At 48.8% G+C, this 26,819-nt stretch overlaps 1 protein-coding gene across 1 annotated transcript in view; it reads right to left on the reverse strand.

Annotated features, from left to right (window-relative positions):
- Positions 1–4,538: 4,538 nt before the first annotated feature.
- The window catches only part of LOC103603844 (nephrocystin-4-like), a 37,464-nt gene continuing 15,183 nt past the window's right edge, over positions 4,539–26,819 (reverse strand). The window contains exons 3-8 of the mRNA XM_008588433.1: positions 22,338–22,510; positions 21,150–21,214; positions 18,599–18,754; positions 9,720–9,856; positions 5,513–5,694; positions 4,539–4,763 (exon numbers count right to left, since the gene is read on the reverse strand). Of these exons, the coding sequence (XP_008586655.1) occupies positions 4,598–4,763; positions 5,513–5,694; positions 9,720–9,856; positions 18,599–18,754; positions 21,150–21,214; positions 22,338–22,510 (879 nt within the window). The 3' untranslated portion in view covers positions 4,539–4,597. The remainder of the gene's footprint in view (positions 4,764–5,512; positions 5,695–9,719; positions 9,857–18,598; positions 18,755–21,149; positions 21,215–22,337; positions 22,511–26,819) is intronic.

Genomic DNA, 26,819 nt, shown 5'->3' on the forward strand with positions numbered 1-26,819 from the left:
GAGGTCGCAGAGTTGGGCCGGTCTGGCGCGCTTCACTCCGCCTCTGCGCAGTCCTTTGCTCTCTAGTCTGTTTTTAATGTCTACAAAATACTCAGGGTCAAAAAAATTCACGTGGACTCAGGCAGTTGAGTGAAAATTGTGGAATATGGTGAAAATATGTATTCCCTGTCTCCTGGCACACAACTCCTAAAATCCTTAGAATCTCCAAAGTGCCATCTTTTCATATGCTAATCATTTGCCCTGTAGCTGGCTGTGGCCCCTAGGTAGCTTCAGGATGGGAGCTGGTCACAGGAAAGACCAAGGCAAGACTTTCAGTCCCACCCCCCAACCTCCTGGGAAGGGAGAGGGACTGAAGATTAAGTTGATCTCAAATGGCCAGTGATTTAATCAATCATGCCTACATAATGGAGCTTCTATAAAAACTCAAGGGCTCCTCAGCCGAACTCGTGGAGGTGCCCGGAGGGTGGTGTGCCCAGGGAGGGCATGGAAGCTCTGCACCCCTACCCCATACTCGCCCCATCCATCACTTCATCTGTATCCTTTGTAACAACCTTTATAATAAACCAGTAAACATAAGAGTTTCCCCAAGTTCTGTGAGCTCAAGCAAAGGGCTGTGGGAACCCTGATTTATAGCTGGTCAGAAGTTCCAGAAGCCGGGCCGGCCCGGTGGCGCACTGGAGAGTGCGCCGCTTGGGAGCGCGGCGGCGCTCCCGCCGAGGGTTCAGATCCCATGTGGAGACCGGTTCCCACTCACTGGCTGAGCGCGGTGCGGGCGCGACACCGAGGGTTGCGATCCCGTTACCGGTCAGTAAAAAAGACAAAAAGGAAAAAAAAAAAAGAAGAAGTTCTAGAAGCCTAGGCTTGCAACAGGCATCTGAAGGGGGTGGGGGGAGTACTCCTGGGGACTGAGCCCTCACCCTGTGGGATCTGACACTGTCTCCAGGTAGCTGGTGTCAGAACTGCATTGAATTAGAGGACACCCAGCTGGTGTCTGCTGCAGACCTGCTTGCTTGCTATTGGGGAGAAACCTCCACACATTAGGTCACAGGAGTCAGAGTTGCTCTTTGGTGTTGATGCGTGTAAAAGAGTCCAGGAAACACATTTTACTTCGGTTTATGCTTTTCCTGCTCGCCCAAATTGGATACAGTACTTAGCCAGTTTTCTCATTAGCCTGGATGGTCTCCCACCCACCTGGATAGGCCATTTAAAGATGAATCCTTCTACAAAGGGCCTCAGGACACCGCAGCTTTCAGCTCCTGCTCTGAAGCATGAAGCGAACTTAAGCAATCGCTGGAAGCCTGGAGCATTTTGGTTCTTCGAGTATGAGGAATAAAGGAACACGATGTGATGGGTGCAGAGGCCACTGTGAGGACAGATCACAGCGTCAAGGCCACGCTAGGACTCCTTCCTCAAGGGAGAAGACACGGGCTGCCCAGCTCACGCAGGAAGACCTCGCTCGGGAGTCATTTTCCAGAGAAAGGTACACTGGTTTGGTTTGTCGTTTCTGATTCAGTAAAATACTTGAGATGTACACCCAGGTTGATGGGATACTTGATGACACTGAAGTTTATTTCAGTTTTTCAGTGTGATCGTGGCACTCGTGGTGATGTTGTTAAGCCCTGTCTTTTGGAGAGGCATAGTGAACTACTTCAAAATGAGATGAGACAACACGAGGTCTGGAGCTCACTCTAAAGAACCTGGGTAGAATGGGGACAGGGAGAAGGGACGAGGCTAGACTGGCTGGGAGTCAACCCAGCTGTATCTGGTGATGGGCGCGTGAGTTCATCACACACTCCTCTCGACCTTCCATCATGCTCCAAATTTTCCATAATAAAAAAGTTTAAAAAAAAAGAAATGTATACGCTAAAATGTTTACAGATGAAATAAAATGACGCCTGAAATTTGCTTCAAAATCATTCAAAACGGGTGTGGGAAAGGATATGGATGGAGCAAGTTATCCACCAAATTGAAAACTGCTGAAGCTACATGGGTTCATTTTACTATCCAGTCCGCTTTTGTTTACGCTTGAGATCTCCATCACATAAAGTCTTAAGGAAGAAGGAAATTTGCGCCTGAATGCATGAGTACATTTGAGAAGACCTCACCCCCACTGAAGCTCGCTAGCTCTGCAATGGACTGCTAAAGGGAGACAGGACACGCTGACATGGGCCACGTCCCTCCTGGGGCCACGCCTCAGCCTGCAGCAGAGGCCCTGGGCTTGTGTCCCCACCATTGCACAGACCCAGTAGACGGAAGGAACGAGAGGCCATGCCAGCACCCACGCAGCACTGTTGGTCTCCCCTCCAACATCCACATCTGCTCATGCTGGGAATGCTCGATTCAGGCTTCACCCACTGAGAGCTCAGCGTGTTTTCAATGTCCCACAGGACAGATAATTTGTGTGGAAAACCATTCCATACACTGGGACATTTCCTTTCCAGACTACACTGAAGAAAGTACACCTGATGATGGTAAAATGGAATCCAGTGTTCCATGTCATGATCAACCTCCACATCAGAAAGAACTGATGAGCTATTACATAGCCACACTCCAAAAGCTCCACAAAGCAGCAACATACGGCAACCGCCTGCCATTGCAAGCATTTCAGTGAAGAGTTAAAGATAATAAAGTGCCACGTAAGACACCTCGGTTTCAGCACACAGTCTCCGTAATCACAAGTAAATTGTAGTTAACATTCTGCAGAGGACACTGTGAGTGAGGCGTCTAATTGTGAGTCAGGCATCTACAGTGGCAGGCAGGGAGCTCCCACCAAGGCACCAGGCCCATGCTGCTCCTCCCGCCACCTCCAGGCACCCATAGGCCATCACTCCCAGCCCCAGAAGCTCCAGGCCTCAGTGAGCCACGTCCCAGTCCAGGATGCCCCGATTCCACCCACCCAGGAGTGCTCACACACAGTTGCATTTTAGCTGAAATTTCTGATAATAAAGAAAAGCAAAACTGGGAACAACAGTCTCATTAAAATGACTGTGACCACGGATTAGGCTACAAGGATACCTGCTACCTCTAGATTTTTTTCACCTAATTAGGACTCTGGATTATACAGACCTGACATGTGGACACTGGGGAGGTCAGAGCTGCCAGAGATCAGAACATGAAATGGCAGCTATGCTCCAACACCCAAGACTGCCCTCGATGCGTCACATTCTTCCGTCAGCTATGCCCAGAACCACAGCAGGCCAGATCACCACGAGAGATGTCTTGTGAGCCTTCTTCTATTTTTTAATTTACTTGTTAAGTTGAATAGCTTTTTCAAACAGAAAACTGAATCTTAAGTATAGCATGATTTAGGTTTTCCAAAGAATCTGTATCAATGATGTAGATGATGTCTATACGTTATATTTCTTCCACCTGAATCTATACATTTTTACTCTTAGTTATGATATAGGTACATATAAAGTTCCACGTGAAAAGCCATTTATCACTTATGCATATTCAAGCTTTACCACACTTGCTATCATATGAAAAATACATTAAAATGACCTCATTTTTCAAATTAATCATGAATTTGATAATTATGAACTTAATGCCATTATGATACGTTAAACTTACAGAACTATTAATTACTATCAGCTAGCACAATGTACTGGTGATACTAGGAAATATACGTTTACTTGGTCCTTGTCCCGTTTCCTGGCATACAACTCCAAAAATACCTGCAATCTCCAAAGTGCTGTCTTTTTGTATGTTAATGAGTTGTCTGATGGCTGGCAGCCCCTAGAGAGCTTCATGATGCGGGATGGTCACAGGAAAGACCAAGGCAGGATTAGAGTGTTGGGACTTCAGCCCACCCACAACCTCCAGGGAGAGGAGAGGGGCTGAAGGTTAAGTTAGTCAGTGGCCAGTCATTTACTCAGTCATGCTTAAGTAATAAAGTTTCCATTAAAACCAAAAAACTGGGTTTGAAGAACTTCCAGACAGCTGAACACGTGGAGATTCCTGGAGGGTGCTACCTGGGGAGGGCATGGAAGCTCCACGTCCCTTCCCCACACCTCACCCCATATATCTCTTCATCTGTATCCTTTGTAATATCCTTTATAATAAACTGGTAAATGTAAGTAAACAGTATCCTGAGCTCTGTGAGCTGCTCAGTGAAAGTCAAACCCGAGGAGAGGGTTGTGGGAACCCCAATTTAAAGCCAGTGGGTCAGAAGCACAAGCAAAGCAACCTGGGTCTTGAGATCATCATAGGAAGTGGGGGACAGTCTTGGGGACTGAGCCCTTAAGGTGTTGCTATCTCCTGGCAGACAGTGTCAGAAATGACCTGAATTAGAGGACACCCAACCAGTGTCCATGCAGAATTGATTGCTTGCTTGATTGAGGAAAATCCCCCACATATCTGGTGTCAGAAGCGTGTTGTGAGAGTATAGCAGGAGAAACTGAGTTTGTGTTTTCCTACAGTCTCAGTACTATGGCCATAAAGATGGGACATGATTATAACAAAGCTATTATTAGGAAGAAGTGTTTTCTAGAATCATATCACATACTTTTTATCCACATTGCTAATAACAATTACACTGCTTTTAATGGGAAAAAAAATGTGAATGCCAACCATGCTTATCCTAACCACCCAGAGCCCATCACCAGATGAAACCTGAACACACGATGATCGTTCTTACGTTGCCATCCACTCCTGAAGGACTGTTAAACACATACTCCAGCTGAAAGACGACTGCGAACGCCGGGTGCTTCACCATCTCGGGGAGGCGCAGGCGGCTCCTCAAAACTAGAGCCTGGTTTCCAGAGCTGGGTCAAAAACACAAGCCAGAGGCAGGTTAGAGTGTCCGCACCCCCTGCCCTGCACCCACCTCTACCACTGTCAGTGACAGCCAAGGGGGGCTTAGGGCAGGCTGATGTGAGGAGTCTACCATGCAGTGCTGCCGAGCTCTTCCACGTGGTGTGGCCCCCCAGGGAATTCCTTAAACCAGTGCTTTTTATAAGTGTCACAATCAACACCTTTTCCAAATTGCCAGAGCCTGCCTGCAGGAGGGTGGAATTACAGCCACGTAACCAGGAAGCACCACAAAGAGCAAGGCCCCTTCCCCAGGGCTGGGCCTGCTGCAGAAGACGGCTGGCCCCTGCCCACTATCACAAGAGAGAAGAGAGGCCTGACGCCTCACAGCGACATCTGTGGCATCTGATTTGGGAAAGACTCGTCTGCACAGAGAGGCCGTCTGGTCTCCAGCATGTAGGAAGCCACAGAGGATACATCTGGAAGAAGCATGCAGGGGTCTCCACAGCTGCAAGCATCCCTAATGCTAACTCCAAAACTGTCACAGCACTGAAACGGGCTTTTCCCAGCCTTACACATCTGACGTTTGTTCCTAAAGGGTACAACTTAGCAAGAGGAAAGGAAAACTACAGGGAGGAACCTCCACGTGGGCAAGTCCACACCTGATGCCAAGAGCCACCTCATTCCAGTGTGATTCTTCCTATGGCACCACCCAGCCCTCTCAACTCCATGTGGTTGAGACTCAGAACCCTGTGAAAAATACCTGGTCTTCGAAGAGGACCCCACTTTCCTGCTGAAGCTGGCTGAGCGCGTCAAGGCCACGTCCATCTCAGGCACCAGAACGACGACCTGAGGCCTCTGCACAAAGCCCAGACCATTGTGCACGCCCACGTGCAGGCGCCGCTCCAGGATCTCCAGGGCGCCACTGTCCAGTACACCGCCGCCCTGGAACAGGCACAGGGCAGAGGGGATGAGCCTGGTACCAGCATAGAAACCACCACAGAAGTTGCAGGCATTTGCAGATCAGATGACACTCAGTCAGAATGAACCCACACAGAGGACACATCACCCAGTCATGACCGTAGCCTCAGGGCATTTCCTAGGTGGCACTGGCTCTCCAACACAGCATGATCTACTCAGTGCAGCACACCCCGCAGATGCCTCCATGGCCAAACCCTCGCGCCAGCTTTCCAAGAGTGAGTTACAACTCTCAGGGTGAGCAACTCATCACCAGAGACCTCAACTCCTTCAACAAGACTCAGGCCTCCAAGGTCTAGGAGCCCACCTCCCCTGGGTGGAGGGGACACAATAACAGAGAGGTGCCCGGAGGCAGAGCAGGTCAAGAGTCAGCTCTGTCCACCCAGGGACTAGAGACTTGGGGCACAAGTGGGGGCAGGAAGAGGGAGCAGGCCTACGCAGTAAGCACAAACCAATAAAAAGGGAATCTGCCCCAAACTGGTCACTGGATATTAAACTGTTTCATCTTAACCAAAAATGTACAGGTGCTCTAACAAATGAACAGGGATATTCCTCCAGGCTGTTAAGGTTTATTAAATTATGAGATCTTTGCAAAATTTTCAAGTCTCCTTCACTGTCCATTAATCAAGCTGAACAGACTTAGGTTTATCCTATTAGTCTTTGGATAATGAAACTAAAACCATGGAGATAACTGAGTATCTGCAAGTTGAATAGAAACAAAAATACAAAGGTGGTAAAAACACAAATGATTTTTATGGGAATGTACAAAATTCAACAATGATACTCTTAAAACATCTCTAGTCTCACACAATCCACTCTGAAAAATAAGAAAACAGCAGAAACTACACCAAGAAAATGGACGTTGTTATTTCAGTGCTATTCTCTGCCTTGTGTTTGCATTTCATATGAGACCATATTACATGCAACTACATTTTCAACAGTGGGCAGAGAGCAAAAAAGTCCAGCTCATTCATATACATTTGTAACCAATAACTTGCTAACTTCACAGACTACTAGAATTCTGACTACTGACAGAATCATCCATTCTCACAACTAAATGATATAGCCCTACTATGCGCCAAACACCTTCAATGCACATCACGTGTAGTGATGGACAAAACAAAGTCCTGTCCTTATGACACGAACATTCACCAGAGGGGATAGGTGATGACCCATGGACAGATGAGAAAGCCAGGTGCTCCCAGGGGCCGCCCAGAGCAGGTAGGCAAGACCTGACACCTTAAAGGGACCATGCAAAGTTATGCAAGAAGAACGTCCAGGAGCTCCCCATTCAAAGGCCCTTGGCAGGGACAAGCATGAGCCATGACCACCAATGCAGGGATGAGCACAAGCCCACAGCCACCAAGGCCCACATAGCAGGGAAGCAGCCCGGGGAGCCACCCAGAGTAAGAGCAAGTCACACACGGCCTGAACACAAGGGCAGTGAGAAGCTGGCAGATGGTTTCCAACAGAGAAGAAAAATGACTGGATTTATGTTTTTAAAAGACCACTTTGGCTACTGAGTGAGAAAAAAAAAAAAGATGTTCTCTGGACTCCCAAGTGAACATGGCAGACTGGCATGTCCTCAGAGAATTTCCTTCCCCCAACTCCTAATGAGCAAAAACAACAAAAGCAGCAAAAATCATCCACAGCCACCAATCGGGGAAGGTGGCATGACGACAGCACAGCCTTCAAGACCTGGGCACCAAGACCAGACATAAAACCTGGGCACTCCGCTCCGAGGGGAGGCAGGTGGTGTTCTGTGCCTGACCTACTGCTGCAAAATCTGGGAATTCCACCAAAACCCCTATGGAAGATGACTCGTTCATGGCGCCAAGTCATGCCTCTCTGAAGATACACCCTTTACCCTGTAACTCGAAGTCCCCTACCTCTCTAATTGGACTTGGCCAGGGATTTGTAAATTTAATGCAAAAGGAGGCTTGAAAAAGTCTGTGCCTTTCTGACTCCCCTCTCAGTCTGTGCCTTTCTGACTCCCCTCTCAGTCCTCTACCTCTGTGCGAATGAGCCTAGACTAGCTGCTGGAGAATGAGGCACCCAAGGGAGCCCAGGCCATCCTAGACCAGCCAGCCCCCAGCTGACCCACCAGCTAACTACAGACATGTGAGTATTTTTCTAGAAAGTCCCTTTTACTTCCTGCTCAAGATTCTACTAAGTCAGAGCCAGGATGCACACAAAAAAATGTTCACAGCAAAGTCACAGTGGCCCCAAACTGAAAACAGTCCAGAAGTGCATCAACATTAGAATGGACAAAAAAACCACAGTGCACGCACACGGTGGAGTACTAGACAGCACAGAACGTGGGCAGACAGAGCTATGCCAACTGTGAAAACAAATCTTACAGGAGCACGGTGTTAAGCAAAAGAAACAAAACTTAGAAAAAGTATGATTTCATTCAAACAAGGGTCAAAAGCAGGCAAGCCTACGTAATTTAGAGATGTGGCTAAAGGTCATGAAACCAGAACATAAAGTGAAGACATGATTAGAATAACAGCCTGGGGGCTGGGTGGGGGGAAAGGGCATAACCAGGAGGAGCAGGACAGGAGTTGGCCACCCAGTGCTCCCTTGTCTTCATTCTCCAGGCCACAAGGTCATGGTCCCTGCACTGCCACAGGTGTGAGTCAGGATGAAATCGGTGGAATCTGGACAGGACATTAAGTAGTAGCAAGATGTCATCCCCATCAGTTTCTCAGCCCTCTGCTGGTAAAGTTTCTTGCTTTTCATTTCAAAAGTCAGAAGTGAAGACTCTTCCTAGGCAGGGAGACCAGGAGCAGTTTGTCCGCAGTAAATCTCTGGAGGCCCCTTCTTTCAGAGCTGAGAGCGACAGCAGGGATGACCTGTGTCGAGCTCAGGGCCATCAGTTAATGAGCAGGCAGCGAGGCCGAGGCTCAGGGCCCGAGCAGGACGGAGCGGGCTGCAGGGCATCTCACGTTCCCGTTCCCACTTACGCTGGCAACGGCCAGACAGACCCTGATCTAACAGCATTTGTGACAGTCAATCAAGCCCAATTTTCCAGATGAAGGAAAGATTGTTGCCTGGAGAAAACAGAGGTCCCCCAAATCTACAAAGGTTTTTCCAAGGATCTCTGTCATACAAACTTCTACACTGAAAATCCAAGAGAATCCTTATCATTAGAGGGATGAAAACTAGAAATTCCTTGGCCTTGGTACTTTACAGCTTGCAAGCTGGGTCAGCAATGGGATGGGACCAGAAAGGAAACCTCAGGCACCCTGTGTACAAGGCAAGCCTGAGTGCCACATGTGTACAGACGGGCACAGGAGTACGATAGGCACTTACTGTACTGTGGACCACAGGCAAACAGGTTGAAAGTTGCTGGCTAACAAATAGGTATCCCCGGATAACCCTGCCAGGGCACCTGGACGAATCCACGTATTTAAAAGCAACGGAGAGGAACAGCTTCATGCTCCCCACACAGGTGCTCACCACAGAGCTGACGGGAAAGCACTCACATAGGCAGGAGTGTTAGGCTAGGGAGCCCCCCGCAGCAACCACCTCAACAGGCAAGATGACTGGGGCTTCTTTCCAGCCTCCTCCTAAAAGGAGCCAAATATCATCAAAATGTCCTGTGTAGATGGAGAGTATTTTACAGGTTTCCCTATGCTCACCTGGTGACTTAGCTTACTTTTATGAGGACTGTTTCACAGTCTATCAAAATTAACGTTGATTAATTCCTCAGGCCAACAGCACCGTCTCCACCATCCAAAGTTAAGACAATAGTTGGAGGCTCTGCAAGGGGCTTGGCTGCTGGAGGAAAAGCGCTCCCTAAAACCTACATTAAGTACCAATACAGGGACAGAAGGAGCGTCCCTCTTTAGCCAGGAAAGGGAAAAAGACAGGACTATGTCACTCGTGGCCACACTGCCAGTCCCCAGGGGCATTAGGTGCTAGAGGCTTCTCCCAACTGTGACACATTTCCACCATTCAGATTAAGTTGCTGTGACATGAGACAGTACCTCCCGGAAGTGGTCACTGATAAGGAGTTCCAGAAGCTCTTCTTCAAACTTCTCAAGGGAGGGATACAGGGTGAAGAATAAATCGTCTAAGTACCATGTGACAGACTTCTGAAGGCGAGGCTTTCGGAGGGCATCACCTGAAACAACGAGAGGGCTCCTGTAAGATTATCCTCAGAAATGAAACAACCAGAAGCAAGCGGAGGGTTCTCACCCATCAGAGGTCTCGGGCCACAGGTGATGGGACCTATGGGCAGAAAAGAAAGTTCAGGAACTGCTTACACAGAACACCACATCAGAACGCACCTCCGAGCAAGCCAAACTGCTAAACCAGTTAAACAAATACAAATTTCATTCGCAGTCCAAATTCTACCCCAAACCTCCTCCTGGAACAAGTTTTGTAATTCAGCAGTTCAGAGAACAGATTACAGAATGCAAAGTGACATCTGCTCCCTGTCTGCACGGTCTCCCTGGAACACTCACTTCCTCTTTAGCAGGAAAGCAGCCAACTACACCACTTCTTACTTGACTACGTTTACCTTGAACCATTTGGAAACACACAGATATTCACATGAGCACGTTAAGGCAACAGGCAAAAACACAGCCTGGGCTGGCACCACAAGAAAAAAGTCCTGGTCCTGATCCAGCAGCATCCCTGAACTGTGAGCTCCTAGAGGACAGAGGCAGACCGTGGCTGCCAGGATCTAGCCCGGTTTCTCAGTGTCAGGGCAGAGCAGCACGTGACAGACCTCTAAGGAGCCTCCTCCACGGCTCTGCAGCAAAGCCACCTGCTTCCAGATGATCACACAACACTGGGCGATCCACCCCTTAGCTCCCCACCATCTTAATCTTCTTCTGGTCCTGTCCCTGTCTCTTCCTACTTTTTTTATGATTACATACATATTCAGGTATAAGGTCTTCGATTTTTAAAAGCCAACTCCAAAGTTAAAAAAAGAAAATTTGTTATCTCACTGAGTGAGATAACACTCAGTGCTAAGGAAATTGCTGTCAAAAGAACATTCTACTATCCTCCTGGAAGGCTGTAAGCTGGTATCACCTAAGGCAATTTTGTCTTTACCTTCATATGTATCAAAAACCTTAAAAATATCCCCCACGTTCTTTCCCACTAATACTTTTTTAACCTATTCAGAGAAAACAGTCAAACGTGGGAGCAAAGATTTATGTGCAAGAATACTCATTGTTGGAACATTATTTGTCATAGAGAAAAATGGGAAACACCCAAATGTTCAACAGTAGGGGAATGTTAATTACACTGTTGTTCACCCATGCCAAATAAGTACAAAAAATCATTTTGTCAAAGATGATTTAATGATTTAAAGATAATCATGATATTGTAGATAAAAGGAGTAACATAAAAAACTGTACATTATTCCATCTGATGCCAATTCTATTTTAAATGCATGCGTGTGACATGTATGCACGTATGTCTGCAGGCAGCAACTGCAGATTATTTCTTTCTTTACAGTTTTCTATATTTTCCCCATCACAAACATGTATCAGTTTTGCTGCTTCTGAGAAAATGGGTGTATTCTTTTCGTAATTAAAAAAAAGTGTTTAAAGCAGGCCAATCAATGAATCAGAACCAATTAAAAGTACAAGTAGCATTATTCACAACAGCTAAAAAGTGGAAGCAACCTGAGTATCCACAGAGGGATGAACGAATAAACAAAAAGGAGTATTATTCAGCCTTAAGAAGGAAGGAAATTCTGGCACATGCTACACCATGGATGAACCCTGAGGACGTTCATTACGTGAAAGAGCCAGTCGCAAAAGGACAAGCACTACATGATTCCATTTCCACGAGGTCCCTAGAGTAGTCAAATCATAGAGACAGACAGGAGAATGGTGGGTACCAGGGGCTGGGGGAGGGGAGGGGTGGCTAGCGTTTAATGGGGACAGAGTTTCAGTTCAGGAAGATGACAAGTTCTGGAGATGGTGGTGGTGACGGCTGCACAACAGTGTGAATGTGCTTAATGCCACTGAACTGGACACCTAAAAATGGTTAAGATGCTAAACTTTATGTTATGTCAATTTTGTCCCAACTTTTTTAAATTGCAGGAATGTATAAAGTCCACCCTTCTGTGAGATACTCAGGGGAATGTCTGAAGCACATCCTGAACTGACAGCCTCCCAGCCCCATGGTCAGAGCACAAGACAGGAGGGGTGCAGAAACACTGCCTTCAACAAGCGAGACAGACCTCAGACCGTGGACTGCAGACTGCACTAAGAAAGAGGTGCAGCGAGGGCCGGCCCGTGGCTCACTCGGGAGAGTGCGGTGCTGATAACATCAAGGCCACGGGTTCGGATCCCTATATAGGGATGGCCGGTTAGCTCACTTGGGAGAGCGTGGTGCTACAACACCAAGTCAAGGGTTAGGATCCCCTTACCGGTCATCTTTATATAGGGAATTTAAAAAAAAAAAAAAAAAAAAAAAGGTGCAGCCGAAGGGCCACCTTCCCTGACAGCAGAGGCAGGAAGCCCCCCTCTGTACATGACTGTTCTACAGAACTTCAGAGAAGATGAGGCAAGAAAGCTGCTGGGCCCCTGGGAGAGCTGAACTGAGAGCTAAAGAGGAAAGCCAGGCAGGTCCCTGGGAGCCCCAAGCTCTGCATGGCCATCCCATGATGAGGAGCACATGCACCCAGGCCCAGGAGCCATCACAATAGTTGTGACCTGGTCTGCACAGAGAGGTGGAGAGTGAGTCCCATGCACAGGAATCCTATGGGAGCAAAGATGAGGTTCCACCAGGATAACCAGACTGAGGGCCCACATCTCCATCAGGAACAACCTTCCAGACCCTGGAGGACACGGGAGGCCAGGGCAGCGCTGGGTACCACTGAGCCTGCTCCAGGCTACATCTTGTGAGTGTAGTGGGCTCTGGAATAAAGTACCCAAGTCCCAGCCTGGCTGAGTCACCAAGTTGCTCTGTGACCTTCAAGAAGCCAAGACTGGAGAAAGAACAGGCCGGCAGGAGCTGAGTCCTCTCCCCACGTGTCTAAAGGACCAGCAAACGGAAAACAGATCAGACCTCCCAGGATGCTCCAGCATAGGAGGCACAAATTCAGCTGAATTTAAGTCAGCACTTTCATGGTGAAAGACAACAGCTCATGTTTGCTGAGCACTTGCTAAGTGCCAGACACTAGTGACTTACCAATCCATCATTTCCTCCCAAACACGCCTCTAGGAGCAGGCCCTATTCCTGTCCCCATTTTACAGAGAAGAAATAACAACAACTAAGGTCTGGAGAGGTCAGGAAACGTGCCCGAGCTCATGCCGTGGCTAGGAGCGGAACAGGCGCTCACGGCAGGTCTGTCAACCTCCAGCATCACCCACGTAGCATCATTTTACTACCAGAAATTACTCATTCATTCATTCACAACCAACAGCAGCATCTGAGACACACTTGAGCCCTGCCTTGGCAGAGCTGGCCTCCCAGCGGCTGGGCCACATGACCCTCAGACTCTGTAAGTGGGCCTCGCTTTAATTTAGCTGTTGCCAAGTCTCTGGCTAGACTGCAGTTCCCAGTAATAGCACTGCTCCAATGGGAAAACACACCCCACTTTACAACAATCCATTGGATTCTCGGACTCCCACAAGTGCACTGCAGAGAAAATGGGGATTACTGGCCAGCCCTTAACAAGCATGAACTCCCTGCCCACTGGCATCCTCTGGGAAACACTCAGAAACACCCAAGATGCCTGAAGAAACCCCCCAGGCCCTAGCAAGTTCCCAACGACCACAGCCTCCCAGAGACATCTCTCTTCTGTTGAGAACATTTAATTCACAAAAATGCACCTCATAAAACAAGGAGAACATTGTAATAGCGGCAACAAAATAAAAACTAAATTTAGGAATGATTTAGGCAGGAATGAAAATAAGTTTGAGTTAGTCTACATTTATTCTAAAACACCTTCTGTTGCCTTTGGTGATTGTGGTTAGACTTGAGATCTGCCCTCACTTAAATTCATTAAGCATCTATTAACTATCGCCTGAGAGCTCAGTGCTGTGTTCTCAGCACCCAGCACGAGGCCTGCTGCTGCACACAGTATCTATTCAATAAATATTTGTTGAATAAACCAATGAATACATGAGTATATAAAAGGTACACACCAAACTATCAGCAGTGGTTTTCCCTGGGGAGTGAGACTAGAAGGGAGAATTTTCAGTTTTTACTGAATTTATTGAGTAAAGATTAATTGTCTAACTCTAAGACAGTCTTTGGCGCTGTTTGAAAGGGGCACACAAGAGACAAAAGTCCATGCTCGTGCCCGGCTCGAGCCCACGTCACCCCAGACTGCAGGGGAGCAATGGATGATGAGCTCCCAGACACAGGGAGGATCTGGAGCAGGAGGACGAACCCCATAACCACGTGAAGGTGCCCAGGTCTCACTTGGGAGCTTGCATGGAGCTTGTTAAAATGAAGAACCTGGAGCCCTGCCCCCAGAAATCCTGATCTGGCAGGTTAGAAGCCTCGGTAGGTAGGCAGACAGGGTCAGGCATGAGCACACATTTAAAGCCAGGATGAAGAGCCTGGAGCCACCAAGAGTTGTAGGCCTGGGAGGAAATGTGGTGAGGGCAGCATTTGAAGAGGGTGGTTCCCCACAGGAGGCGTCGCACAGGAGAGCCAGACAGCAGGGACACCGCAGCAGCAGCGGGGGTGTGCTAAGTGCCCTTACAGTCTTCTCCCAAACAACTCACCTGACCAAGAAGAGTATCTTCTCAGTCTCTCTTCACCCAACATCCCATTTTCCCAAGACTCCATGTAAGTCAGCTAGCTCGGAGGAAAGAACCACTGGACACAGGGGCAGAAGCCCAGTTAGAGGAGAGCAAGCTGGTACAACCAGGCAGGACCTGGTACCCAGCTCATGCCTGGCACACGGGATGCTGGAGATGCATGCAGGGAGGCAGGGGGGCGGCTCCTGGGGAGCCAAGGGCAGTGAGCCTGGGTAAACACCACACGAGTGACTACTCACAGCCATGAATGCCAGCAGGGTGCCCTGCCATCAGCAGCTTGTCAAGTCAGCCTGCCCCAGCCACCCGCCACCAGCTCCCAGCCCAATGCTCTGGCTGCCACCCCACCAACCCTCCAGCCAGACTTCCTGTGGCAGCTGCATGGCCTGCCCACCTCTCCACCAGCACGTGCCTGCTGTGGCCCCCAGGAGCACCACCACTGTCCCCGCACAGCACCCAGCTCCTGGACTCATCTTGACGAGGAACAGCCATCCACACCACCTCAACAACATCATCCTGTGGTCTTGAACAAGCTTCCACCAAAGTCTCCTCAATGGCCTGGCCTGCTCCCCAGACACCTAACAATGCACAGCTCACACTCGACCAACCTCCTGGTGGGGGGGTGGCCAAGTGCCCTGTACACTTCAGATGCTCAGGGGATTATCCAGGCAACACCCTCATCCCTTCAGAGCCTAAAAGCGCTGTGGGAATTGGGCCAGGGCTCTCCCTGAGCCCCCCTGAGGAAGCTCCCCAGGAGTCAATTCAATCCTGCACTGGCCCATGGCCTGCAGTTCCAGTTCTAGAAAATGGGTGTCACCTTATTTTTATGAGTAAGCTTCTTTACACAAATGAGTGTGAGCTAAACTGGGGAAACCTAAGTGAGACCAATGAGTTGTATCGATGTCACTGTCCTGGGTGTGACCTGTGTTATTTATGACAACCGCACATGAATCTACAATGGCCTCAATAAAGATTTCCATTCAAAATAATTCAATCCTCCTATATTGTGGCATTTTGCAAATGAACAACTATCCAACTCCCAATATGACATCAAAATAAAACCCATCCCAGCCTTGGCCCTTTTAGAGCCTAATAGATATTATCCAACAAAAAAAAACCCTTTTCGAGAGAGTCACAAAAGCCCAAAAGTTCCTGGGGAGCCTTTATAGCAGGGACACTAACAATGCCAGAAAGCAGACCCGGTTCCCGCAGGCCTGTGCATCCCACCTTCCACCTGGCATCGTGCACACGAGTGCCAGGCTGAGCACATGGCTTTCTTTCCTACAACAGCCCCCGAGGGGCAGGAGCAGTTGTGTCCTCCCCTCCACGGTCTGTGTGGACTCAGCACTTGCTCCCAACCACCAGAGCAGGGGCTGGCTCTGCTTTCAGATTCCCTGCTCAGCAGATTTTAAACAGCAGCAGCACAAATCGTGGCTCCTTTCTGCTGTTTTACAGGCACCGTCTGCATGTGCTTGGGGCCTCAGTGACTTGCTGGCCACTCCACACCAGGAGGGCCAGCGTGAGGCCAACAGGCTCCAGCTCTTCTGAACCATGAACTTCAGGGATGAGGAGATGAGACCACACATCCTACGCTCCTGCTTCTTCAGCTGAACTCTGTTCTCCCTAACGTGGCTCCTTGACCCCCACACACATGACGTAAGACACAAAGAAAGAAACACAGGGGACATTGGCACTAAGCTTCCCTTTCCCCACCCTGGTAATGAAGCAGACAAGTTCACAGTGACCTGCAAGTACTTTCTGTTTTCTCTGCAGTTCTGATGACACCCATGGGCAAGAATCTCAGGTCAGGGAAACCCACAGAGCTGACTCCAAAGTCAGCATGCAGCTACGTTCTCAGTATCAGTATCCACAACAGCAACATGTCACAGAGGTGCCTGCGGGGTGCTCCCTAATGAATAGGGCTGGGGCCAGAGGGACAGGCCACAGCCCAGGTCTCAGGGCCAGATGCAGGTTTTCATGTCCTCTGCACTCAACAGCAGTGACACTGAGGCACTCTCTCCGGGTCCTCTCCCTGTCAGAGACCACAGGCAGATTAGAGAGAGCAGTAAGGCTTCCTAAAGGGGGTTGTGGAGGGCATTTAAAGCTTGGTGACCCCCAGCTAGCTCCTGTTCAGAGTCAATTTTTTGTTGTTTGGTTTTTTTCTTGTGCCTGGCCAGTAGGGGGATCTGAAAATTTCTCATTTCCCATTGTTTCTTGTCTGGGATGCTGGAAAAACAGTGACTTTATGATGGTGAAGAAATTCATTAATTCAGATAATAACATCTGCATCCCAGCACGGAGCAGAGTCCTGTACGACATACGGGGACATCACCCCTGAAAGTAAACACACCCGTCCAAGCGTGGAGCTGCTGCCTTTCTTCAGGGTCTGGAACACTTCTACAAGCCAAACACTCCGCACGCCACTACTCCTGACCTCAGCCATTCACACAAGATACCAAACCTGCTCTCCCGAGGGCACAGCAGGGAGTCAGCCCACCCAAGACAGCAGGCTCGAGCAGCACCAGGAAAGCTCCAGCACACAACGGACGGGGGAGGCTGGCGTGGTCCCTTCTCCTGCTCCTCGAGACTGAGACAAAAGGCCTCTGAAAGCACCTGGAAGGAGCACAAGGCCCAGGTCATGAGGACCACCCCGCAGAATCCTAGAGCACAGCACCCCCAAAGTGTCAGAGCATACCCCACAACAGCAGTCCCTTGGCCACTGAGAATCGACTGCTAAAACCACACCAAGACAGAGCCCTGCACCTTTCACATGAATTTCGGTTTTCAAAGGTAATCAAGTCACTACACACCCCTTCATAGCAGCTTTATTTAGAGCAGCCAAAAGAAAGGAGCAACCCAAGTGCCCATCGACGGACGAGTGGTCAATCAAAACACAGTCCACGCACACGATGAAACATTATCACTCATCCTTAAAAAGGAAGGAAATTCGAGGGCCGGCCCGTGGCTCACCTGGAAGAGCGTGGTGCTGACAACACCAAGTCAAGGGTTAAGATCCCCTTACCAGTCATCTTTAAAAAAAAAAAAGGAAGGAAATTCGAGGGCCGGCCCGTGGCTCACCTGGAAGAGCGTGGTGCTGACAACACCAAGTCAAGGGTTAAGATCCCCTTACCAGTCATCTTTAAAAAAAAAAAAGGAAGGAAATTCTGACACCTGCTACAACATGGATGAACCAGAAGACATTCTGCTAAGCAAAATAAGCCAGTCACAAAAAGACAAAGACTGTATGATTCCACTTACACGAGATTCCTAGAGTAGTCGAATCACAGAGACAGAAAGCAGAAGAGTGGTTGCCAGGGTCTGGGAGCAGGGAACCGGGGAGTTAGTGTTTAGTGGGACAGTTTCGGTTTGGGAAGATGAGAAACTTCTGGAGGTGGACGGACGGTGGTGATGCTTGCACAATGGTCTGAATGAACTTAATGCCGCTGACCTGTCCTCTTAAAAATGGTTAAGCTGGTAGATTTTATGTTATGTGTATTTTACCTCAATTAAAATAATAATAATATAGGGCAGGCCCAGTGGCGCACTCGGTAGAGTGCGGCGCTTGGGAGCGCGGTGGCGCTCCCGCCGAAGGTTCGGATCCCATATAGAAACCGGTCCGCTCACTGGTTGAGCGCGGTGCGGGTGCAACACCAAGGGTTGCAATCCCGTTGCCGGTCACGGTACGGGCGCGACACCGAGGGTTGCGATTCCGTTACCAGTCACGAAAAAAGACAAAAAGGAAAAAAAAATAATAATAAAATAAAATAATAATAATAATAATATTGATAGTCAAGTCACTGGTATGTGGTACAGGAAGCGTGAAATCCAGCAACCATGGTTTTCCTGGCCATGGTCATAAAGACGTGAACTATGTGTTTTATGAAAGCATTGTCCCAAGGAAAGGAGGAGGAAATGACTTGAGAGGTGACACTCTTCAGAAAGGGACTGAAAAAGAGATGACCGTGGCCATCCTCCTTCCTCCCCCCACAGCCACCCACCAGGCCGTGCTGCTGAGCTGCAGAAGGGTGCTTGGCACAGCACCCATGCTCACCCTGGAGAAGCCTGGCTCCTGGGAAGCTTGACTGTGAGCCACACAGACACTCGAAGTGAAGGAAAGCCAAGTCCCTCACCTGTGTCTCCAGGAGCTGGAAGGAGGCCGGGGACCTGCTGCAGACCAGACATCAGGAGGTTCTCGGGAAGCAGGGGGAAGGCGGGCTCCAGGGCCGGGTGTGGCTTCAGGCTGTATTGCAGGCTGCAGTTCTCAATGAGCGTCATGTGTCTGTTTTCTGGGAGAGAAAATGCCAATGTAATGTCTGAAACCAAAGGTAGTTCTGGTCAAACCAGCCATGAAGCAGAGAAACTTTTAAAGAAACACCACAAATGGAAAACATAGTTTTCTAAGGAGAGGGAATCACTCTGTTAGCTCAGCCAAAAAGTGAAAAAATCAGTCCTTAATAACTTGCTCTGGTCAAACCACAATAAAAGAGACATTTCCTTTTAATCCAATGTAACAAAAGCCCTCTGACCCAGCTTTCCCCCAGCATGGAGAGGGCACAAGCTGGCACGGGGCTGAGAGGCCTCCCCAGCATCCTCAGAGGGAGCTGGAAGACGCGCTGGGCCCCATGCCTGCCTTCCTCTGAGTCTCAGCACCCACACCCTCAAGCCCACACAGGAGCCGGACAGCACCGCAGGGCAGCTGGTGGCATTAGAAACACAGCCCTGTCCTCAGAAGGGGCTGAACTCCTGAGGTGACAGCCGAGACACAAACACACTGACATCCACAGCACACGAGAGAACAGGATCAAACCACGAGAAAGGTGTGGATAAAGCAATGGGGCAGCGGGAGTGGGGGCGGACCCCCAGGCAAGGTGAGAGGGAAAGCCTCCTGGAGCGAACCAGTCACACAGCACCCGGGGGGCAGGCCCTCAAGGTGGGAGGGGCAGCATCAGCAGAGCAGAAGCTGGCAAGCACAACAAGGCACACCAGAATCACCTGAGGGCCCTGGGGCTGAGGGACCTCCATATGCCCTCTTCACATTCCTCCAGATGGCACCCTTGCTTGGGCTGGGTGCCTTCCATGGACGGGGACCTCACCACCTCCTGAGGCACACCACGCCAGCTTAGGCCAGTCTGGCTGTTAAAGTTCTGGCTGTGGCCCTCCATTCTTAAATTAAATCCTTTTTTTTTTTTTTTTGTCCTTTTTGAGACCGGCCGCACCGCACTCAGCCAGCGAGCGCTGTGAGCGCACCGGTCATCCCTATACAGGATCCGAACCCGCGGCGGGAGCTCCGCACTCTCCCGAGTGCGCCACGGGCTCGGCCCAATTAAATCTATTTTTAATACCTAATCACTATAAACATGGGATCTGCCTTCTTTAAAATTGTGAATGCCTCTGAAACCTACATGGCTGATCAGAGAGAAAACTGGCACAGCCTTCATGGCGGGCAAGCAGGAGGAACACACGACACCACAAATGCTCAGACCCTCGGGCCCAGTGGCTGCGCTTCAGACACTGCACACTTGCAAAAGGGCAGACCACCACTGCAGCAGGGCCTGCAGCCCCCCATTCCCACAGAAGCGCCTGACAGTCCACGTGTAGAGATGACTCAATCAACCATGGGCCAGCAATTCCACAAACACCACGTGACAGCCATGAAAAGAATGAGGCACTTTCTACGTATGGATATGAAACATTCTCCAAGACACACTGTCGTTAAGGGTAAAAAGCAAGGTTAGGAACGATGAGCTAAAAGAGGGCAAAAATAAGGTTCAGTACTGAATGTGGGCGTCCGCTTCCATGTCCACAGAAAGACCTGGAAGGATCTATAAGAATGCAGGGAGAAGTCCCCTGTGGTGGCAGGCGAGGGAGAGGGAAGGGAGACCTCACTCTGAACTTTTTATACTTCTGTATACGCTTTGAACCCTGAATCATATGACGTAACGTCTTAGTAAATTTGGGGAATGCCAGCTGGAAAGAGCTCTGGGCTCTGGGCTCTGGGCCTCTCCCACATCCTTCTGGCCCAGCCCCCGCCCCACCAGCCCGAGCTTCCACGGTGCACCCTCCTGTCCATCCTCCAGGTGGGTGGGCAGCAGCAGAGTGGGCTGCACTGGCTCTGCATTGGCGTCCCTCTGGCCATTCACAGGGGCACAGCAGGGGACTGCTGCTCTGCTCTGAGGCAGGCCTCTCAACCTCTGGGCCTCATGCAAGACGGGCCAGGAGTTCTACAGCACGGCGGGTTTTCCTGCAGAATGTTCCTCATCAGTTAGGCATGGCTAGGAAGGCCTTGCCGTGCTGGAGATAATCCATAGACCTTATAGTCACAGGTGTCGCTGGACAGACAGAGGCCAGTGAAGGACAGTGACTACTTCATCTGGTGGGCAAAGCTGCTACCCAAGAGGCAGGGAGGTCAACTCCCCACACCCAGGTGGCTCTCTCAGGGCCACACCCCTCCCACGCTCAACCCCACAAAGCAATACCCTCCTTTTGGGCTAGTACACTTCAGTTCTTTAAATTATGCCAAAAATTCAAACCCATGATACATTTGCCAAATCTATTAAATAAATTAGCTAAGCAAATAGTGGTTCCCACTGAGAAAGATCACAAGACAGAGCTAAAAGTAGGGAATACTTGGGAAGGTTGTGAGGTCAGCGAGTGCTGCCAAGGCCAGGCCTGGTCTCTTACGTTCTACAGGGTCCTGGAGGAGCGGATGCAGGAGGGCTCTGGGGGTGCCATGGTACAGCCTCAACCTGGAAAACAGGAGCCAGGGAATGCACGTCAACTAGCTGCATCTCACACTTAGTCACCAAAGGTCAGCTGCACGTCTCAAAAGGCAAGTACATAGGAGCCCCAACCACCATGCCTACTAGAGCTTTCTAAATGCCATCAATCACACCCTCTGCAGAAAACAGAGGCAGCTGAGGAGAGCATGAGTGTTCTTGGCAATCAGTGTTCTTGGCCAAGCATGCCTGGAACATATACGGCCTGTCCAGTGCAGCCCAAGTATGAAGAGCTAGAAAACAGGGCCAAAGGAAATATACAGAACTCTGAAATGTCCCAAGAAAGATAATGTTTGAGAAATTTCCATGGTTATGCATCTAGAGCAGTGGTTCTCGGCCGGCGTGCTCCTGCCTCCCCAGAGCACACATGGCAATGTCTGGAGACATTTTTGGTTGTCACAACTGGGCAGGGAGTGCTTCTGGTACCAAGTGGGTAGAGGCCAGGAATGCTGCTAAGCATCCTGTGATGCATGGGATAGCCCCATAGCAAGGAATTATCCAGCTCAAACTGTCAGTGGGGCCAGGGCTGAGAAACCCTGATCTACAGTAATCACGCAAACTTAGCCCTGGCTGAAAGGAGTACACACTACCCTATCCATCTTTGTATGTCCAGTTCCTAAACAGCCTGGCACAAAGTAGGTGCCCAACCAGTGTTTGCTGAATGAATACCTACTGCTTACCAGGTGCCTGTTTCTGAAAAACATATTACTTAATACTCAAGCAACCCTATGCAATGTGTATTATTACCCCTCGTGCATAGATGAACAAATTCAGAGCCAAAGATTGTAAACAACTTGCCTGGATCCCACAAGGATAAGTGTTAGAGCAGGACTTTAGTGCATATCCATCCTACAGCAAATCCAATGCCCATGGCCAAAGCCAGTCCTCACTCCAGCCTAAAGAACAATTCCTCAGCTTACTTAGAAAAGACTAACCCCACCCCAAGCAAAAAATATCCTACAGTATGCTGTTATAAACACACAACAACCAAAGATAACAAACTTAAGGCTTTCTATTGTCACCAAGAGATGAGCAGTTACATCACCCTGGAGATGCTGGAGAACCCCACAGATGTAGAGAACAGGGCAGATACCGTTTGTCCTGGGAAGCGCAGGTAGGGGATTCTGGCTTGTTGCTGAAGATCTGAAGAATTCCAAACCCACATGACAATGTTTGGAGAGTCCCATCCTGTTTCTTGCCTTCGGTGACCACTTCTACCACAGCCACGATATTAGGGTGATTTAAGGACGTATGAAAATACAAGGGCTGCAAAACAGAAATCAGAGGACAGCTAAAACATAAGCCAGATGATGGGTCGAACGTCTGCAGCCTGCAGAGAAGGAAACACAGAAAGAGGACGCAGGTGAGCCCTGTCCTTCACCCCCACGACTGTCTTCACATACACGCCACCAGCATCCAGAACTCTCCACCATGCTCCCTCATGTGGAATACCGCAGTCCTTCCAGGGCACAAGGGAAGAGAACAGTGCAGTCAAAAATCTCCCTCGGAGCCAAAAGTCGGTGTCAGAACTTGTCATTCCGGAGTGCCCAACATCCACAACATCAGACAACTTACTTTTGTTCCAGGACCTTCCCATCCTTGGGAATTCCACCACAAAAAATGCCCACAGACCCCAGACCCTCTAGAGAAGAAAGAAGCTGGAGCAGCTGTGCACCCTGCCCTCAGGGCTGGGCAACACCAGGCCGGACCACAGCTACACAAGGACCCTGCAAACACACTCATCTGCCGACCATTTTATACTCAAGCATCACCTAACGCTCAACATATGAAATGTCAATCACAGCTTGCCAATATAGACAGTCCCCAACTTACGATGGCTCAATTTACAATTCTGTTGACTTTATGACCCTGTGAAAGTGATCTGCATTCAGTAGAAACTGCACTTCAAGTCCCCACACCACCATTCTGTGTTTCATCAGCACACATGACATCTTCAACACTTTATTATAAAACAGGCTTTGTGTTTGATGGTTTTGCCCAACCATAGGCTAATGTAAGTGTTCTGAGCACGTTCAAGGTAGGCGAGGCTAAGCTATGATGTTCGGTAGGTTAGGTGTACTATATGCGTTTTCTACTTACAATGTTTTCAACTTCAGGTAGGTTTATTGGGACATAACCCCATCATAAGTCGAGCAGTATCTGTACTGACTAGAACCCTGTTTCATGTGTAACTATTATGGAGTTCCACCTGAACTAGTTATTTTTAAACTAAGAAGAATTCTTATGTTTCTGTAGATGCCAGGTAATTAACCCAAGTTCAGAGCCCAACTAATGTCTTTTTATAACAAAAATCACCTTGAGATCATATTAGTAAAAGGTTTTGGGGAACTCAAGTCAAGTAGATGAAATTCAAATTGATTAAAAGATTTTCCACTTGCAAACTTTCCATTCCCCAACATACAAACCACAGACCTGACTCCTGCCTTCCCACCAGTCCCCAGGAGAGAGGGACCTGGAAAGACAGCACAGGTGAGTCAGAGCCATCCCTGCACCTGATATGAAGAGCACCTTCGGAATGTCACTGCTTTTCTACCTCATTAAATTAAATGCAGTTGTTTTTGTTTAAAACTAATGAATATCACAGCCACAAAAGATAGAACCAGAGCCACTGATCGGGTTTGCTAATCAACAGGAAACAGGCACCCACAGGCCCTCAGAAGTGGCACTGGGCTGTGGCTGTAGACTCAGAGTGTCCCCGTGAAAGCACAGGGGTAGAATCACCAGCTGAGCACCAAGACCATCTCCCCAAAGAAGACAGAGGTAAGGCAGGGCCAAGGCTGGTCTGCAGCTACATGATTTAAACTTGAAATAATCCTCCTATTAAGAAGTCATTACCATGGTGTCACCGTGAAAACGTTTACTATAATCACAGACTGTCAGCCCAGGATAACAGAGAGAGACATTAAAACATCAGCCATGAGATATAAATCGTTATTCTATTATCTTTTATTGCAAAATGATGAAATAATGACCACTTACAGCTGACAGGTGGTTGGACTAAGAGAGAATTATGTTTCTGTTTCCAAGACTCAAGAAGTGTTTTTAAAAAGCCTCACTGTAAAGTCGAGTTTGTCATTATCTCACCTTTTATATTTACACCTGTGCATTTTGGTTTTATGAACACTACCCACTTTTTCTTTTAGCAGTAGAACAAACATTTTAAACTCTGATATGAAGCAACAATAATTCCCCGGCTTAGAGGTCACCTTGAAATGCTCCACCTGCAGGCAGTGGGACCAGTTGCTTTGCACAAGACCCAAGGACAAATTTACAGCTACTGCCTCTCCCTTTCCTTTGCTACCAAGAACAATTATTTTGAGACGAAAACAACAACAGAGCCCCATAGTTTATCTCAGTTGGTCCAACCTTAGAATCTAAAGAATTCACCTTTAATCACAAGGGCAGCCATTGAAGCACAGCATATTCAAAGGCTATTGAAGTTCAGATGGTTGTGTCAGTGTTATTATTCATTGATAAAGACCATTTGCTCTTTTCCAAAAAAATCATTTATTGACATTCCCATGGGGGAAAAGCACCATGCTAAAGAATTTATAAGTAACCCAGAAAACACAATGCATCCTTCAAGAAGTTCAAGGCTCAAAGGCTTTAGAAAGGCTAGGACAGGCAGGCACAAAAGGGCCGATACTGCTCAGGAGTGAACAGCACTGCAATACTGCAGAAGCAAACAGCCTCCCTGCGATGAAAACACAAACACCACCACACAGCTTTCATCTAACCCCAGTGGTCCTTGCAAAGTCCTGTTGGACTGGATCGCCTATATCTGGCCACCCACATCCCTCCTGCTAGCACGGAAATGCACTCCACCAAAATTCCAGAGAGCACTCAGTGAGCAAGACCTGCCAACAGCCCTTCAGCCTAGGGAAAATTAACGCCAGAGCTGTACATTTTGACAGGAAAATTCTGTGCACTGGCTGAAATTCCATGGTTAGAAGCTGAAGTCGAGCCCAGCACACTACCTGCAAGAGAAGGTCACCGACACAGAGGCAGCAGCATCGTTCACCCTGCATCACATCTCGCTCACCTGCTCTTGACAAGTTTCCTCCCTGACAGCATAAACAGATTAATAAATCATTTAAATGCTCCCGCCTTAATGCCTTCATCTTCAAAAACATTGACACCATTCTGCCTCGGGGCCAAGTTTCCATTTTTCACTTCCAATGACAGAATCGAAATTGGGCCTCGATGCTGTGTCTTTATGAAGAGGCTGAAGCCAGCAGACCCAGCCACACTGCCTCAGCCTGACACTTTTGTGACATGGGGCTGGGCGACAAGATCAGGGAAGAGCTAAGTGGAAATTAAACGCGTACCTTGCAAAGAATTTTTTAAAAAATAAACCTTTAATAAACTATCTTCAGGGAGGCATATAGTTCACAAATACTTCATGCAGCTTCTATCTACCAGCTCAGCTTTCCACTGGGGGTTCAGATGGTTCTCCAGACACCACCCATCAAAGACAGGGGAGGGGAGGAACCCACAGTTGTCCACAGAGAAGCGTCACAACAATGAGGACAGCCCCACAGCAGAGAATTACTCAGCCCTAACTGTCAGTGGTGCCAGGGCTGAGAAACCCCGATCTGGAGCAACCACGCAAACTCAGCCCTGGCTGAGATGAGCACATGCTACCTTATCTGTCTTTGTATGGCCAGCTCCTAAACAGCCTGGCACACGGCAGGGGCCCACCCAGTGTGTGCTGAATGAATACCTGCTACTTGCTGGCTGCCTGCTGTGAAAAACACATTACTCAGTACTCAAGCAGCCCTATGCATCGTGTATTATTATTATTACCCCTCACACACAGATAAGCAAATTCAGAGTCAAAGAGTATCAATAACTTGCTGAATCCCACAGGAAATAAGTGATAGAGCAGGACTTCAGCCCACACCCATCCCACAGCCAATCCAACACCCATGGCCAAAGCCATTCCTCACTCCAGTCTGAAAAACAATTCCTCAGCTTACTTAGAAAGGTGAGCAAAGCCAGCTACAGCCCAAGGCAAGAAACACCCCACACTATGCAGTTATGAACACATGACAAGCAAATTTACAAACAAAGCTTTCTACCGTCCCCAAATGACTGGCAGTTCAATCACCATGCAACTGAACCCCAATACTGGAAACATCATGGAAAGACATCATTTCTCCTTCTAGAAACCATTCTCAATCATCCCCCACTTCAGGTTCATAGCCCTCGGGAGTGGTTTCTGTTGAGCCAGAGAGGAAAATGGCCCTCCATGAGGACACAGCTGCAGACAGGTAGGCACACAGAGCCTGCCGGGGGCCAGGGAGACCACCTCTGTGGAAACAGCTCTCTCCGAAATGAAACTCATTTCCTGCTTTTGCAGTGGTTATTTATGCCCAGGACGAGCCCTTCTGCTGAGCTGCACAGAGAACACATGAGAGGCAGCGTGTCTGTGCAGGGAGAGGGTTAACTGCACATTCCAGAACCGGACTGAGTGATCAGGGTGTGTGGAAGGGCTTCCAGCAGTTTCACTGGATTACACTGATATTCCTTGACAGCATCCACTTTTAAAGGG

Source organism: Galeopterus variegatus, unplaced genomic scaffold (genome assembly GCF_000696425.1).
Source record: "Galeopterus variegatus unplaced genomic scaffold, G_variegatus-3.0.2 Scaffold4824, whole genome shotgun sequence".
NCBI lineage: Eukaryota > Metazoa > Chordata > Mammalia > Dermoptera > Cynocephalidae > Galeopterus > Galeopterus variegatus.